At 38.6% G+C, this 18,245-nt stretch overlaps 3 protein-coding genes across 50 annotated transcripts in view; 1 reads left to right on the forward strand and 2 right to left on the reverse strand.

The window, feature by feature from the left end:
* Positions 1–4,005, forward strand: part of cast (calpastatin) — a 39,800-nt gene extending 35,795 nt beyond the window's left edge. For 43 of the 47 annotated variants that reach the window (XM_044218994.1, XM_044219074.1, XM_044219138.1 and 40 more), the window contains 6 exons: positions 500–544; positions 679–816; positions 1,346–1,432; positions 2,053–2,076; positions 2,359–2,462; positions 2,579–4,005. In XM_044218994.1, coding sequence (XP_044074929.1) covers positions 500–544; positions 679–816; positions 1,346–1,432; positions 2,053–2,076; positions 2,359–2,454 — 390 coding nt within the window. In that variant the 3' untranslated portion in view covers positions 2,455–2,462; positions 2,579–4,005. Of the gene's footprint in view, positions 1–499; positions 545–678; positions 817–1,345; positions 1,433–2,052; positions 2,077–2,358; positions 2,468–2,578 lie in introns of all 47 variants that reach the window. The other 4 variants (XM_044218980.1, XM_044219034.1, XM_044218966.1 and 1 more) reach the window with 3 other exon arrangements.
* Positions 3,373–11,517, reverse strand: cd8a (CD8a molecule). 2 transcript variants are annotated; one of them, XM_044219323.1, is made up of 7 exons: positions 7,222–11,516; positions 7,021–7,120; positions 6,559–6,888; positions 6,372–6,464; positions 6,178–6,285; positions 5,938–5,977; positions 3,373–4,910 (listed from the first exon to the last, which is right to left on the reverse strand). In XM_044219323.1, the coding sequence occupies exons 2-7, from the start codon at positions 7,061–7,063 to the stop codon at positions 4,859–4,861; spliced, it is 666 nt and encodes a 221-aa protein (XP_044075258.1). In that variant the 5' UTR covers positions 7,064–7,120; positions 7,222–11,516; the 3' UTR covers positions 3,373–4,858. The 2 variants fall into 2 exon arrangements, with proteins under 2 accessions (XP_044075258.1, XP_044075263.1); XM_044219328.1 differs by lacking the exon at positions 7,021–7,120 and having other exon boundaries at positions 7,163–11,517.
* An 896-nt stretch (positions 11,518–12,413) lies between these two features.
* On the reverse strand, positions 12,414–17,283 carry cd8b (cd8 beta). Its single transcript, XM_044175558.1, has 7 exons — positions 16,688–17,283; positions 14,948–15,301; positions 13,996–14,082; positions 13,583–13,672; positions 13,337–13,370; positions 13,197–13,248; positions 12,414–13,016 (listed from the first exon to the last, which is right to left on the reverse strand). Exons 1-6 carry the CDS (start codon positions 16,740–16,742, stop codon positions 13,230–13,232), a joined length of 639 nt encoding a protein of 212 aa, XP_044031493.1. The 5' UTR covers positions 16,743–17,283; the 3' UTR covers positions 12,414–13,016; positions 13,197–13,229.
* Positions 17,284–18,245: the final 962 nt, after the last annotated feature.

Here is an 18,245-nt window from a genome sequence, read left to right on the forward strand (position 1 = left end):
TCCACCACTTTGGTCCAGACTGAGAGAAATATCTCAAACTGTCAGATTGTTTGCCATGAAATTTTGTACAGACATTCATGTTTCCCAGACGATGAATCCTAATGAATTTGGTGATCCCCGTGACTTTTCCTCTAAATACAGCCTCACAGAGCTGCTAGCCTGGCTGTAGACTCTTCCACAGTTGAAGTTTTGGGAAGAAGCTGCTGTGAGCTTAATTCACAGTGTTTTGTGGGAAACTATAAGAATATAATGGTTCCTATATTTTTGTTTTAATGTCAGTTTTGTATGCCGAAACAAATAACTAATGAAATAGTACGGGGACATTTGTTTTACATGTGAATTAGGCTTTGCTGCATAACTGTCTTAAACTTTGAATCCTGGGCAAAACTACTGTGTGAGGGTGTTGATGTGAATGTTTACTGGGATGTGCTTATTTACAGTATGTAGTTGTAATAGTAATTTTACTGTGTGTCTAATGTTCATCAATTTCATTTTAAAGAAAATGGCAGAAGTAAAGGCAAAAGCAGCTGCAATACCCAAGGAGGTAAAAATGCACACACTTACAGCATATGACTGCAGACAGACAAGCACTGTTAAATGATATATACTGTATATATAGTGTGTGTGTGTGTGTGTAACAGCAACATGCAGATAGTTTGATTTCCTGTCTTTCTGTAGAAGAGTATGGATGATACAACAGCTTTGGACCTGCTGTCCGGTGACTTCAACGCTCCTCCCAAGCCCGCTGCACCGGTCGCATCATCTGCAGCCACAACAAAGCTGGAACCTCCTGCGCTGGACTCAGACCCCCTGAAGGTAGCACAGAAAATTAACTGCAAAACTGCCCTTATACCGCCTCCTTAGAGAACACATTTGAGCCATAGTTTTGAAATTTTAGTTCCACCTGTGCTTTTCCTGTTAAGACAGACAAAGCCCCTTGAGGCAAATTGTGATATTGGGCTATATAAATAAAAATGACTTGACAAGTCAAAATGTCTGCTGTGAAAAAAGGCCTATAATGTGCACTTCCCAGAGATCACTTCAAACAGTCAATCAATTAGTGTTTCCATACTCTGATGTTGCTTTCTTTGGATTTCCTGCTGATTCAGGTTTTAGATAGCGCCCTTACCAACACCAGGGTTTTAGAAAAGCAGTGTGTGAAACAGTATGTTGCACCATAAAGTTGACCAATTGAAAGTAGCAAGCATTTATTTATGCAGAACTGTTTGAGATTCTAACTTAAACTACTGTGGGCTACTGCAGATAAATTCATTATGAGCTGATAATGTTTAATAAGTTTATCATTTATTCTTTCTTTTTACATTTTTTTTAAATTCTTTCCCAGCCAATGGCCGGTCCTGTCCTTGATTCCCTGGCTGGCAAACTGCTCCCAGACGCCCCAGAGTTCAAACCTAAGACAGACAAACCAAAGGTAAAAAGAAGATCTGTGTGAATAGGATGTAAGGCTGCTCCATCAGTTGGCATTATTGAAAAAGTAAATGTTAAATAGTAACTAAAGACCAGGGCCCCTGTTTACTAAACCTCTACACTTATGAATGCTCTATAGAGCCAAGAACTTAGGAGTAAAAACATTATTTGCTGAAAGTGAAGAACAAGACAGATTAACCAGGTGACTTACTCCTATTCTGAGCTATACAGTACATATTATTCATCATGACCAATGATGGCTACAAAACTTGCCTCAGGTGTCCAATCACCTCTTTTTGTCCTGCAGAGCAGCATTTTGATAAATAGCTTTTATTGTTTGTGAGAGTGAAGCGTTTTTACTGATCTTTCACTCAAGTCTAAAATTTCACTTTTAGCAGTTTGATAAATACAGACCCAGATCTAAATAAGCCTGACACCTTATGGCAAAAACCTGTTACTGATTAATGGCACATTCTATGGCTACTGATGTTACACACTTTTAGTTTTCATTGTTATATGGCGCCCTCTACAGGCTGTTTACTAGCATTAACTGTATCAGTGGTCACCTCCTCATGGGGCGACATGGAGCTGTTGAGCCTAACCAAGGTGTCAACTTTGTTACAGGGCAAGAGCAAGTCAAAGTCTAAAGTAAGCAAACTGCCTGCTGCATGAAGACCTAAATTAAGTTGGATATGCACTATAATGGCCTATAAATGAATCTGTGCGCTTATAATTAAAGCAAAGTAAAAACATACTTGTATATCACCATCGGTGGAGCCTGAACAAAGCTGCATGTGATGCACTCTCCTGCCTCTGCTTCATTAATTTCCACAAATAATTACATTAAATCTGTATAATTATTGCATGCAAAGGCGCTGCCTCTACTTTTCCTTTTATATATTTTTTTAAAACTTTATCCTTGTATTTCAGAAACATGCAGAGGACCCATCTGCCACTGATCAGCTATCAGCTCAGCTGAGCTCAGACGTTGTGCCAACATCTACAAAGAAAGGAGGCAAGAGCTAGACCACTGGGTAAGGTTTGTTCTCATCTTTTGCACAATTTAACCTGATAAAAGATGTCACATGTTCAACATGACGAGGATAATAAACGTCTTTCCACTGACTGCTGAATGTGTCACGTGTTGCAGGCTGTTGGTGCAATTTGTCCTCCCGGCCACAGGGACGCATCAGTGAGGGAGCTGCTCTCTGGATAATGTTTCTATTTTAATAAATCGTCAAGAATGTATACTGGATGAAAGACGAACCTAGACATACCCATAACACTTGCTCAACACACACACACACACACACAAACACACACACACAGATACACAGCTCTGCGTGCAGCGCCTGTCTTGCTGGGTTTCACGTGTATTTAAGGATGAGAAGCTTTTGGTTTCTGTCTTTAGAGAAAATGAAAAGAAGACTTTTTATGACAAGATGGAGAATGAAAGAATGAGTGATGAACAGACAAAGAAAGGAGGGAAAGTGCGGGGATTGAAAATCACTTAATCACTTATCTAAGCCTGGTGGTGTTGTGACGTTGGTTGGAGCAGTGGTGACTGTCAGCTTGCGTGGGAGCAGTATGGAGTGGGTGTATAGCATCTGGATGTTTGTGCAATCTTGATGTACACAGAAAAGCCAAATTTTCTATCATGATGTGGTCAGATGCCATTAAGACACTAGTGTACAGCTTAGTTTGCTTATAGTTTGGACACATAGTTTCCATTTTTGAATACGTGGAGGATTTCCAGGTGGTGTTCTGCTTAATTCTGTATCCGATAGAGCTTCTTGCAAATGCCTTTTACTTTCTGTAGAGAAATATCTGTCAAAAGAAGGGTCTTTTGTATGTATTTGGCCTTGTAGCAAAAAAACAAAATGACTGGTGTCTAGAAGTGCACTTAGTGAACTGGGCTGAGCTTTGTAAACTTCCTTTGTTTGTATACTGTAAAAAAAGAAAAAAGAAAAGACATCTCTATATAAGACAACACTGTATAATTTACAAAGGGCTTTCAACTGTAAAAGTCAAAAATCAATATACTTTCCCCAAGTTAGCTTTTTTTTTTCATGTCAAAGATTTTGTGTGGGTGTGAGTCAAAATATATGGTGGTATTTTAGATGCGGGAATACTAATTAAATAAAACCAGGGAAGTCGCTGTATGTAGAGTCTGGTGTCTACGATTTGTGTCTAAAATGAGAAGCAAAAACTAACACGAACTGCCTGGATATGTGGAGAAAAGGCTACATCCTGCAGGAAATCAATAAACACTGTTTTCTTAAAGGTGCAAGGGAAATGTGTGTTAAACTGAACGGGAACAGAATCTCCTCTGAAAGTATTTTTCTCTCCTCCTGACTTAGTGGTTTTTCACTCTACATGCAGTTGTAGCAGCCCACTTCCTTTTGACTCGGGGGGGGGGGCTTAAAACGAATCACATTTCTTTCGCTCAAACTACATGTTTAACTTTATGTTTCTGTGACAGGACCCTGAATGACTGATGGGGATGCAAATGAGTGGGTTTGATGTGTGAAAAAAAATTATAAAATAAGAAACATAAATAAAGACAAATACAATTCATTGCAGCCGAGAAAGAAGGCTTGTCTGAGTGGTATCATATATTTTATTTGTGTTTACAATATTTCAAGTTACAAAGATTCAGAGAGTGGGATGATTCTTAAAATACTGTACAACAAAACAGAACTAATGTTTCAAATTTGTTCCTCATTACTTTGAAGTTTGATTACGATAAATTCTTTGGAGAAATAAAAAAAAAAGAATTTTTGAACATTTCATCCTCCTGCTGGAAGTTATATTATCGTTTTCTCAACTGTGGTCATTTAATTTTTCAAGGGCTAAAGGCAAGTTAAGTTCTTGTTTAAATCACAAAACTAAAGGACAGTACAGTAATTAAGGTCAAAAATATGCTGCATAAAGTAAACAGGCTGTCAAAAGTACAGATTCTGAATGAAAATGAAATCCATACAATAGCAAAATGGATTCAATACAATGTTTGCAAACATTTCAATAGGACATGAATCAGAGTGCTGAATTCTAATATTCTCAGGACTTCAGTGGTTTCTAGTATTATCAACATTCATGGGGATTGGATAAATACACATTTTATATCACATTATTTCATTAAAAGCGTTCAATCTGAATCTAAAGCGCAGCATTATCGGCCAGCAAACCACAGTGCAGTTAAACTGGATGTTGACAATGAGGAGCTTTGAAAGTATTTGATGCGTTGAACCCTTGAACCACTTTAAACACTTTATACGTTCTATCGAGCAATGAGAACTTTATAAGTTGGCAGCAAAATATTCACTATGAATGTCATTAAACTGCTGTAAATAAGCCAAAAAAATAATTTCTGCAACAAGAACACAACACTGGAAAATAATTGCAGTTTAAAGAAATTGCACCATTTAGATTAAATGTGTCTGTTGGTCTTCATTTGTGTTCCAGAAGCCGTCGTCCGCGGTCTATATGAGATAAACAAGGTATTTAAAATGATAATAATCATGATGATGATAATAATAATAATAATAATAATAATTAATAATAATAAATAATTCCTTATTTCAGTGACTCAGTTCTGGTCAGAATGGAATTAAAAAAGAAACAGGGCTGTAGCTGCAATTGAGGACACTGAGGTCATGTCTTGAATTTGGGGGTTTTAGCAATCTGAGAGGAATTATATTCTACATTTAAAAACTAATACATGGTGAGAATTCAACAGGCTGATTTCAGTGTTTTTAGACTTAATATGTTTAAATTTGACAACTTTTACACATGTGAGACTACATTAAATAAATGAAGAATTCTGTATTTCTCCACAAATTTCTCGTGAAACAGCATTTAGAAATAAAACTGTCACGCTTTATTTTACGGACCTGTAATTTCCTAATGATTTCCTATGAAGAGTCCTGGAAAGAACTGTGTAATTTGGCACTAATTACAGGGAAAATGCTCTGACAGTAATTAGAATTAGTCGAGTTTAGTTAGTTAAATTTCAGAATCAGCTTTATTGGATTTTATTTATCAGCTTTAAGTATGTGCACACATACAATGAATTTGACTCGTGTTTAAGTTGCTCTCAGTGTTACACACAGTTCCAAGAACTGGAACAGGAAGACAGAAATATACATACGGCTAAAAACAGACAACAAAGCTAAACAAGTCAAAATAAAAATAGACCTATCATGAACATACAAATGGTGAAATACAGATATATATATATATATATATATATATATATATATATATATATATATATATATATATATATATATATATATATATGAGAGAGAGAGAGATGGATATAGATATATATATTATACTTTATTTAATTCAAACTTGCAGAAAATATCACTGAACAGCTAACTCAATTACATGGAAAAAACAAAGTGATTCATTTTTTTAGGCTCTTTACTTTTGGTGTCTGGGCTGGCTACGGCCCTAAATGAAAAGACAATATTAGATTAAAAGAAAAATAAATAAATAACTTACTTTCTTTTGTAATGGTGGGGGCATCGCCGTGTCCTTATGTCTACAGCAAATCAAAAGGTGTTGTTAAAAACTTCATCACCCGCATAATCACGGTGAAATTAAAGTTTAAAATCAAGAAACGCAAAGAAAATGTGCAGATTTTAAAATAAAACTTTTCAGGAGCGTCGCCATTTACTGACTGCATATTAACTGTCTACATGGAGGCCGCTCTTTTAGGATTAAGCTCTCGGATGGACTTACGATTGCAGTACAGGGAGGTGATGATGAGGAGTAGCAGAAGGAGGCCACAGCCGCCGGCCAGTGGGACCAGTATGATTGGAGTACAAAACATGGAAAAACTGGTTTCCCCTGCAAAGCACGTGCTCATTTACCAGCTGTTCCTCCTCACAGCAGCACAAATATGCGGATAACAAGGACTGCCGCGGAACATTTACCTTTATTGTTATTGTTGTTACAAACACATGGTGTGGTAGTTGTGCATGGAGTTTGCGTGGTGATGGGCAGCGGCGCTCCTGTTGCGACTTTTTCTTAAGAGAGAGAGAGGAAAAGAGGCGATGAGAAGTGTGACTGAAGAGCCTCCATCAGCTCATCAGCAGACCAACTGCATGAAACTAAACTCACCTCCATCCAGTCGGGTTACTTGGCCGAATTTCAGTTCGATACCCTTGTACAGTGATGCGCAGCCGTACACGCCGCTGTCACGAGCTTTGTCGAAGGACTGCAGTGTGAGGATATGTTGGCCGATCTTTGCTTCACTGAAGATGAGAGAGAGGGAGGTTGTGGGAGACTTTCTGATGCCGTTGTTGCTGAAAGAGGCGATGAATTCCATCCCAGATTGGTCCAGCACTCGAAACCAGACGACCATGGATCCCGTCTCACGGGGTTGACAGCTGATTTCAACCTGCGCCCCCTCCTTTGCCGTTACGTTTACACCAGCTCCTGGAGTCATTTCTAAAAGATGAAATAAATTGGCAGCAGTAATATCATTCACCACCCAAAAGGAAAAGAAACACACCAGAGAACACTTTAGAGCTGCCTCGTGGTAGTGAATAGACTTATCAGTAACATTTAGGTTCACCTTACTTTGATAAAACACCAGAATCACCAGAATCCACTTTTGGTCCATTTTAATCTCGCAGGCGGCAATAGCTGCTTAACACGTCTTTGTGGTGTTTGTTGGAGCCTGCTAAGAGATAATTCAGTGAGATATCAAACCACGCCCCACCTGTAACCTTCTTCTCCACTGTGTCAAATGTGATGATTGCAGCAGAGTGTTGCAGAGACCTCCTGCAGCACGGTCGTGGTCTGCAAGATGTTTGAAGCTGAGCCCACCGATCTGCACTTTACACCTCTGCCTCTTGTTTGATGCATCGAACAGCACGACTTCATTCTCAAGCTGCTGACACACAAACGCAGCAGTGCACAGTATGTAGGCTGAGCACCGCAAACGCACAAATCAAACGGTGAATTTCAAGAAGTACGAGTTTCAAGAGGATCGTCATATTATATTTATTCCCAATGTAGGCAACAACAACAAAAAAAACAACAACAACCCCTGCCTTGCTGAAGTGCCCTCGAGCAAGAATCCCTGCCAGCTGCAGGGCCACTGCTCTGTAGTTGACTTTGACCTTTTATCTCCTCCCTGTGTGGTGTGATGTGACCTAGGGGAGCTGTGAACTAATTGATAGTATCCTTTGGAATTCCAGAAAATGACTTTTTGTTCATCTTCCTGGTGAAATTACTTCTTGTGGCTTCAAACTGAATGGACCTGGACAGAGTTAAAAGACGAGCATGGGAGCGTCAAATAAGACTCCAGATACCATTTAAATTCATTTCAATCTGACCAGGGACCTTTGTTCAGAAACATGGGCAAAATGCCCCAAAATAATCTTAAAAAAAAAAGAAAGACATGTAAGCAATATTACACAAAAGTAGAAGAACATTGCAATATGTCCTAAACAATGTGCACTGATCTCATATTCTGTCTGCAGAAAGACATTATATTTGCTGTGACGTTCCTCCCTCGCTGCCTGCGTGGAGTGTGGGGTTTGGTTTCCTGGTTCAGAGGACAAAAGGCAGAGTGGGCTAGGACATCAGGAAATGGTCTACACCTGAGTAGCTTTAAGTGGTTTCTAACCTCACTCTCTTCTCTTCTGTCCAGGCCTCTGCCGAGCTGATCCTTATTCATATATTATTCTATTTTAGCACAAATTGATAATACTTTTCATTTTGAACCTTTATTCATGTCTGACTTTCTGTCACTTACCCTGGGCCAGTTTGTGACTGGCTTACAGACTGCAATTTAAGAGTGTGTTAAGCAGTGAATAATTAAGAACCTATCAAATTGTAGCATCACCTGAAATGGCATGCTAAATTACCAAATGAAAATTTGAACCGCTAGATGGCAGCATAAGCAGGATTTAAACAGCAAATCACTGAACTTACTGCTGCTGTTCTGCTCTGCAAGGGCTGAAACTTGAAAGTATGTTGCATTACTGGCCACGCCCCCATCAGTGTTGTCACAGCAGGTGTTTTACTTTGACAGCTGCAAAAAGCTGTCAGTGGCAAACACCTGCTGTGACAAAAGTGGACGGGGTGTGGCTGGAAGTGCTTGGATGTTTGAGCCCACAGAGAGCAGAGCAGCAGCAGTTTTACGTCTCAAATGTTTTCAGTGATTTGTTATTTACTGTGTAAAATGACCCTCAAATAGATTTCATTTCAAATAACCCTGATGATGTCACCAGCTTGGGCTCGGCTGCTTCAATTTTGAAAATCTGTCTTTTGTAAGTCCCCAAAATTGACTGAAGTGGAATACTAAATTGCTGGAATATCCCTTTAAGATCTTGGAGAGCTACTACTTGGTTGTTTTTACTTCCAAATGAACGGATTACATAACTAGGTTCAGATAACTGGACATGTTTTAAACCTGTCTGACGGCTTGTGGCCCATGTAAAGCTGTATTGAACTGCTAAGTAAAATGTTAGCACAAGCAATAGGGACGATGACCAAAAATGAAAAAGACCCAGGTTGTAAAACAGCATTTTCCATTAACAACAAAGTTACAACAACAAAGGACATAGCTTCAACCCTAGCAACAATTAAGCATCATGCCACTTGTCACTTTATGTGAAAGCTTGTCTAACAGTTGTGGGGAAATGAAACTTCCTTCAGATCAACTGAGAGAGCTTCAGCAGCTATGGCGCAACCCAGAGCCCGTCCTGTTTCCTGTTCACTGATGGAAAGTAAATGCACCGATTTAGTAATGGGCAACATTGCTGACATTTTGCTCTTTTGTGGGTGATTTATCTGTTCCATGGGTGGGAGGAGAGACACACAGAGAAACAGAGAGGGAGAATTAAATACGATAGTGTGTCTTATTTAGCTGTGCTGTAGAGTATTTTCCGTACCCTGTCACATTATTTCCTCAAAATACAGATATGTATTATTAACTAAATTTTGTTTTTTGTTTTTCATAAATTACTTACGACATTTCTTTCAAATGAAACCAAGATGGAAACCAGGTTCAGGTTTTCAGTAAGCAGGGGATTCTGTTGATGCTTTGTGTTAGAGGGGAGACCCAGTCAAAACGCTCTCAGTTAGCCCACTTCACCTTTCCATACCTCTGTTTCAGAGTTGAGTCACTCACAAACACACCTGCATGGGCTTCCCTATCTTAGTCACACAGGGGGTCTCCAACCTGAAACTTACATCTGTGTGTGTGTGTGTGTGTGTGTGTGTGTGTGTGTGTGCGTATGTAGTGGGTGACCAGGGGAAGCCAGTGAGAAAGCGAGTACCCTGTACAGTAGCATCGCACAGCTTGACATTCAAATGCAGTCAGAAGAGACGTCTTTACATTCTGAAACTAGCAGCGCCATCAATACCAGTAAATCAAAATACTTCTTCCAGTTCTTGGCTCACCTGTCACTGCTCTGTCGCTGCACTGGCAGCTCCAGGCATCATGGGATGTGAAGTTGTGAAAAGGAAACCAAGAGCAACAAGAGGAGTAAGTAGAAATGGAGCGCTCTCCTGTTTCAGGAGGAATTGAGGAGATAACCTGTACATGCTTGCTCATCATTTCTTATGTTTCTGAGACTTCCTGTCAGGACTGTATACGTATGTAGGCTTTGGACAATAATTTCCGCATTTAAATGTACCTGTTGGGCTTTTGCTAAGAGAGCTGAAATTGGGTCAGCAAGAAGGTCTAACTGGGAATTTTATTTTTAACGCACAAAATTCGACATGGAATAGGTGAACAAGGTGAATTTATTATTATTATTTTTCAGAAAGTATAATTCACTGTTCCATCGTATGTGAATATACTGTGTATAGGGTGCTCATCCAGTGGACTCTCTCTTCAGTTCAGTTTGTGAATTTGATTGTTAAATTAGATCATGTGTGACATCCTGTGCCTGTGGCTTCAGACAGTTGATCCTGTAAAGCATGACATATTACACAATATGTCGTCTGCAGGATTTCACCACTAATAGCCCGGTGTCATGGTATTTGTATGACTCGACACTGTTGCTTTACATTAACGATGACAGAAGTTAAAGTTAGATACCTTTATGCCTTCACGTACAATTTATAGCTAACTTTAACAATGTATATAATTAGTGTAGGGTGTGTTTACTACATTTGAAACTTTAAAACACTAATATAAATATACACAACTGTTTCTCTCTAACGCTTTAAAATAATCAGAATTATTTTGACTATATTAATACTTAACATACTGTAGGTAGTGACAGAAAAAACTGACACACGTCGGTGCGTGGTAGATAGTTATCAGAAGAAGGTGCAGGAGACATTTTTACAGTGACACACATCTCTATTTGTAACAGAAAACAGCAGACATCAATCATCTGTATTAGACTTCCTACAAATCTACTGCTGCCATCTGCAGTCATTCATCTTTCCTGGAACTGCTGAATAAAATAGTTCCTCAAACGTTGGCACAGAATGATAATAATATAGTGTACACACAGTTGCTAGTTTATTCTCTACACCTAGCTAAAACTAAATCTGTTTAATACAACAGCCCCATAATAAATCCAACCTTCATAAAGGTTGTTATATTCAGTTTTCTTAAAACCGTTTTAGAGAGGTGTTGATTCAGCGTTATCTTTTTGGAGGCTGTCTTTTGTGTTGCTGGTGAACTGTATTGCCTTATACTGAGATGTATTTCAGTCATTTTGTCCACCCAATGACTGTAGCTTCTTATTAAACTGGCAACTCAATGCAATCTTGGTCTACTTTGCTTTGATTGTATATGTGATACAACATATAGGCAACGGTTTTAAATGAAAATGTCTTGATACAGCATTTTTGTTAATTCAACTTAACCAGTGTTATCTGTATTTAATTAATCCGGACGTGTTCCTTTACAGCTCTGTTTTATTATAATAGTAATTTATGATTTACAAATTAATACCCCCCCCCAACACACACACACACCCGCGCATGTATATGTTTAAGATCAGTCATTCATCATAAGTCATTCATTGTGTTTAAATGCATTTGGTAATGGGACTGCATTTTTATGCTGTATTATATCATATGCAATAAAACACACTCCAACAAGAAGCTGTCTTCAAGTTTTAATTTAAGTTCTTTTTTTCTTACTGTTTTCTCATTTCAAAACTATAACGCACTTTCTGTCTTTCTCCCTCTGTCTCTCTCTGTCAGTGCCTGTGGTTGGATCTGTGGTATTTTTGTGGTCTTTTTGTTTCAGAGACTAGATGAAGAGCTCAAAGCTGAGCGAAGCGATAGCATCTCAGTGAACATGGCTCTGTCTCTCCTCTCTCTCCTGCACACAGGAAAGGGTCGCGCACACTCCCTGAGACCCGAACAACCACCAACTCAGTTGTTTCTTTACACTCCTCTGTCGCACAGGTGTGCATATGTTGTTTGTGTGTGTGTGTGTGAGAGAGAGAGAGAGAGAGAGAAAGAGAGAGAGGCAGCAAGAAATGCACACTTTGCCATGAAACGGCTTTGTAGCCTGTAATTTAAGATTCTAACAATAAAGCTTATTGGCACATACTGGAGGCAGTTCAATAGAAACTGAATGTGATGCAAGTTTACGCATCAAAGGTAAAGCGAGAAACCAAACCCTGTCACTCACCAACTCAACTTCTGCCAAACACCAATATTGACAATGGATGTACAACACCTACTTCTACACCTCTTTCTTTTGTCTTCCATACACATGCACAGAAAGCTTTCAGATGTATGACACAACACTACAAACATTTTGAAACAGACACACACAGCGTTTGGCTTCTAGATTATACCTGTATTATTCCTGCAGTGCCCTTGAGCAAGGTGTCAAACAGTAAGCATCATTTATCTCTGGGTTACTCTGTATGTACAGGAGGCACTGAATCATTGTGAAAAAGAAAATGTGTTTATAAATGCGTTTAATAGCAGATAATACATAAACTTTTATTACCTATAAAAAGAAGGGAGTGACCACTAAATGATTGGAAATATACAATTTTATTGATTTAACAAAAATCTACTTGACAATGCTGTTTTCTTCAAGATAGATGTGTTTAAAAAATGCTTACCGTGAAAGGCAAAAACACAAATAAATACAGAAGAGAGCAAAAAGCAAATGAGCAAATACTATATTTCAATTCAGCTGTTTTGTGGTCTAACTGCTGTTTGTATGTAAATAATCGGATGAGGTTTGGTCTTTGCTGCTACAGTGCTGCCCTGTGTTGTCCTGATTTAATAATAATCTATAAACCAAAGATCAAAGGAAAAGCACCTGAATAAATTATGAAGTCATCTGCATATTGATTATTCACAGAACCAAAAATATTATAGATGAAAAATTACGGCACAGAGCATAGAATTGAAGTTGGTTGAGCTCTGGAGTTGTCTTGTAATATATGTAACAAAAAACAGTCAAGATATCACAATATGTAACATGTTTGCTGCTGTTGAAAACATAAAACTCTTCTCTGACTGATCGCACATTTCACTGTAAACATGACATGTTAGCAGAGCAGATCTTCAGGGTGAGTCATGTCCTTCATGCTCCGCTGGACGTCGGCTCAAGTGAAGCACTACAGCCACTGCAATCACAGAAGCAAGTGTTATGAAAGACTTCATACAGCATAAACAACCTCTGATTTTTAGCACATACTGTAGCAGTTTTACTTCAACCTGAAAACATTTTGTATGGTGATAAATATCCCACATACCATTAATGTTTTATATATAAATATATAAAATCACACACATATGGTACATACCTTGAGTCAGACATAAGCTGTAGATGCAGTGCTTTAGGTCATCTGCCTCTTCCTTAATGGAGAAAAACAAAAGAAAGATTAAAGTATCTGTCGGAATGAAAAATAACAACTATTTTCACCATTTGTAATAATCTACTTACTTCACAAAGTGGTGCCGACATTTTTTGGGAAGTCCTATAAGCAAGAATATGTTCAAACAAAAGAAAACACTTCAGAGATACAATAACATTTACTCAAACACTTTTACTTGAAAGCTGTTTGAATCCTTGGACAACCATTTGTGAGCATAATTTGCTGAATCGCTTGCCATGAATCTGTGCAAAAGGTGAGCTTTTCCCTTCCCTGACTTCACATCATTTATTGCATTAAACTGGAGGACTACTCACGGCTGAAGTAGTACAGTGTGCAGATGAGAGCTAGAGCCAGGGCCGCAATAAGTCCAACCAACGGCCACAGAATCAGTGAGCCGCAGCCATCTGGAGCAAACACACAACATATACAGTACGTGGTTTTATTTTAATGTATTTATATCAAGTTGCATTGTAGCCAGGTGATATAATCGTACAATCATTAGATGGTTACTTCTTTCAGTAGAAAACTACTTCTATTGCATTTACATCATCGCAATTTAGTACAGTGCACAAGATTTATGCCCGGTTAGATGGAAGTGCTTATACATTGTTAGACACATATAAAGTCAAATTTGTAAGCTGCAGAGCATCATACAAATTACACACCACCACAAACATGTGCATACAAGTGCTCTTTTTCCTTTACTGAAAAGTCCTTTATATCTTACCCTGTGAAGAATTCTTCTTAGAGCAGCGACAGACTGACTTGACTGGTGGTTTGGGTTTTGTCTTGGGAGGTAATGTCGGAGGGATCACTGTCAGATAAAGAGCAAACAACCATAGAGACAAGTGATAACTAAACAGCTGTGAAGCAAGAATGTAAAGAGGAGAGATTAAAATAAGAGAACCCAGCAATTTTCGACCTATCTCTACCATCTCTACATACCAGCCAGGCAGAACCAGTCGGTCAAAAAGAAGTACTGAACCACAATCCAAAATAAATGGAAACTGTAATAATTCTCATGCACACCTGTTAAATGTATACATCTCTCAACAAAAGCAACAACACTCTACGCTACTGAGATTGTTTGGCGTGTCCACTAACCACTAAGACACTGTGGTTGTATTAGACCACCACACCCAGGTAAGCAAGACAAACTATAAGCTTGATAGTGAATATTTTGATCCAAACTAATTACTCTGGAGAAAAAGGATAAACACATAGGGTCCAGTGAAATAATAGTCCCATTTTAAACTATTATTACTTTTTAATTTCATTTGTAAGTATAATATATTTGACTTTTTTTTAAAGGATAGCAGACCGTGGAGAGTTATACGGTAGGAAACATAAGAAGAAAGGGAGACGTGTGACAACGTTCCCTGGACGAACTCAGACTGGGGACGCTGCAGTTGCACGGTGCGTAGTGGCATATAATTATGTGAAGTCACAATCTTCGTTGTACAATATATTTTAATATATTGTATTAGATGTTGTAATACAACAGAATTAAATGCAGAGGTTTGGTTCAGAGAAGGAATTTAGCCCCTTAAATCATTTACTCCTCCACCTGCCACCTGAATTCAGTCAAATGTACTGAAACTTTCACAGCCACTTTCTATTTATTAACACTTGATATTTAACTGCTGTAAATGAAGCGCTTGAGATTTAAGCATACAAACCTCCCGGTCGAAGAAAAATCCCAGGCTTCCACATTTCTGTGTTTTTCCTGTCCTTAAGAATACATGAATAAATCCCTGCATCCGCTTCTGACACATTGATGATGCGTAGCATAAAGGACATACTGCTCCTCCTGCTTAATTTGAACCGTGCTGTTTCCACACCCTCCCCATAGGTAGCACGGTCAGCGTTGTTGCATTTGCCTAGGAACTGTACTTTGCTGTGGTTGGAAATACTGCGGAACCAGTAGACAGTGTCACAGGAGATGTTAACGCAGTCACACTCAATAACCTCTGTACTGAGGATCTTAGGATAAAGAACGCGGGCAGTTTCTTGTTGCAGGATCTGACTGGAACCTAAGAGTGGAAAAAGAAGGACGTTTGAGATTACAACAGACACATGCTTGTAGTACATTGAACAACTCCTACAGTCCAGTATTGGAGTTTAGGGTCATACATCGTTAACAGTTGGGGCTCTAAAACACGACAACAATGTCAAGGCCAAACACCCAAGAATTGTGTATTTTCTTCAAAAGGGTTACTCAGTCTTGTTTTGATGTCTCCAGTCGACTTGTCCATTATTTGGTGTTTAGGGAGGTTTCAGGAAAAGCCTTAAGCAACAGTGCGTGTGCAGGCTCTCCTACGTAACAAAATTAAGACTAATTGTAAAGTGAAAGCACGTACAAGTAATCGTGCCACAAGCAAGGTAGAAGAAAGTACAAACGTAACTGGCAATATGATATAGAAACACTACAACTATCACCTACGGTGTCGAAAGAATGAAAATGAAGCCGAATTATGAAGAAACCTCTTGTACATATTTCAAACGCTGTGAATGTGACATTTTAAAATTGCTATATGGGGAGACTGATATAGTATTTGTGCAATGTTTAAGGAATGCCTTCATTAGAAGAGCTATTTCATCTAATTTTAGAATCAGTTCTAGTGCCTATTTTGTGTGTTTTAGAGTCAGGTATGTCAGCATATACCTGTTGCAATCACTACTGTTATGAAATAGCAGAAGATAAGCAGAAATTCAAAGCCTTCCAGGGTGGAAAGGTTAAGGCTCGCTGGTACTTAAGTCTTTTGGATGATCATTTCGTTCTTCTCTGTATGTAAATGCACAAAATTGCATTACGTTCAAGAATGCACCAAATTGATGTAATCTTTATCCAATGAGTAGTTATACAGTACAAATAAAATTAATTTCAATGCCTTGATAGAGTTACAATATAAAACAAAACAATAAAATAAATGTAAATATAAAATTGACATTGATACAGACCTACCGCAGAGCACAAACAGGTAGTGTATAGTTACCCTCAAAATCATCACCGTACCTTTAATCCAGATTGTACACATTAAATTGATGTAATTACATAACAGTATCAGTAACGTATACCAGTAAAATTTTACAATTCTGAGGTATAAAATAAATAACTTCCATGGCAGTTTGACCATTACAATTTGAACAAATGAACCAAAGGCTACGCCGCTGAACTTAAACCGTCGGTCTCATCTGTTGGACAAATATAGACAAATTTCACCTTTTAGCACAAACTATGGTAGGACTGTAGCCTAGACAAGTTAAGTTTGTTAAGTGAAGTTAAACATCAGACAAGCTTCAGTTTGAGTAGACGACAACATCCCTCGCTACAGGCCCCTGACTGAGTTATGATGTTAAGAATGCCGGAGGCTAACAACAACATGAAAATAACAATCAGAGAAACTTAGTGGTCTTACCTGATGTCCACAGCGATACTGTCAACAGTGTCCATACCAGTGGCAAAGGGATCATTTTGTCCGATCACCTGTGTGTGTGTGTGTGTGTGTGTGTGCGCGGGAGTATCTTGAGTGGTAGCTGAGGGACAATGCTGATACTTTCTTTTCCTGCTATCTATCTGTCTGAGATGATGGGAGGAACTGAGCTGACGGGGCCCTGAGTCGACAAGGTAACACCCTAATGTGACACACATAGGGCCTATCAGAGAGGGCCATACACCAGCCAAGAGATTTAACCCTCAAAAAGCAGTCTCTCACTGTGGGGACCTCAATTTTTGTCCCCAAAGTGACACAAGTCCCCATGGGTTAGTGTGCATTCAGGTTAAAATCCCCACTGGGATATAAGAACATGAAACACCCACACACATTCTCACACTGCTGAAAAAACACCTTCATTTGAAATGTGCATAAAACATAACAGAGAACTGGCAAAAAGGGCACCATATAAAGCATGGAAAGAATGCTAATCATCTGATTCTGACATTCTTGACTGTGTTCACTTAAAGTATGTACCCAACAAGTAACAATTTTCACCTCAGAGATACGGATTGTTAAAGGAGAAAGATGCAGTTCAACAATGATCAGTTCACATGTCATGTACAGTGGTGTGAAAAAGTGTTTGCCCCTTTCCTGATTTCTTATTTTTTTGCATGTTTGTCACACTTAAATGTTTCAGATCATCAAACAAATTTAAATATTAGTCAAAGATAACAAAAGTAAACACAAAAAGCAGTTTTTAAATGAAGGTTGTTATTATTAAGGGAAAACAAAATCCAATCCTATATGGCCCTGTGTGAAATAGTGATTGCCTCCTAAACCTAATAACTGGTTGGGCCACGCTTAGCAGCAACAACTGCAATCAAGCGTTTGTGATAACTTGCAATGAGTCTTTTACAGCGCTGTGGAGCAATTTTGGCCCACTCATCTTTGCAGAATTGTTGTAATTCAGCCACATTGGAGGGTTTTCGAGCATGAACTGCCTTTTTAAGGTCATGCCACAGCATCTCAATAGGATTCAGGTCAGGACTTTGACTCTGCCATGCAGGCCATTTTTGCACAGTCTCTTTCTTATGGTGGAATCATGAACACTGACCTTAACTGAGGCAAGTGAGGCCTGCAGTTCCTGTGGCCTAGTCAAAGTCCTGACCACTATTTCACACTGGGCCATGTAGGTTTGGATTTTGTTTTTCCTTAATAATAACAACCTTCATTTAAAAACTGCATTTTGTGTTTACTTGTGTTATCTTTGATTAATATTTAAATTTGTTTGATGATCTGAAACATTTAAGTGTGACAAACATGCAAAAAAATAAGAAATCAGGAAGGGGGCAAACACTTTTTCACACCACTGTACATGACATACATACAGTGATCATGAAAAACTGAAAAAATGTGGTGGTGTTTTATCAGAGCTGACATGATACCACATATCAAGCAATAAAAAAAGTGGTATATACACATTGCAGCAGTTTGCAGTGCTGTAGTCTCTGCCCAGGTGCATGACCTAGAACCCTAGAGT

This window comes from Siniperca chuatsi, linkage group LG2 (assembly GCF_020085105.1).
Source record: "Siniperca chuatsi isolate FFG_IHB_CAS linkage group LG2, ASM2008510v1, whole genome shotgun sequence".
NCBI classification, from domain to species: Eukaryota; Metazoa; Chordata; class Actinopteri; order Centrarchiformes; family Sinipercidae; genus Siniperca; species Siniperca chuatsi.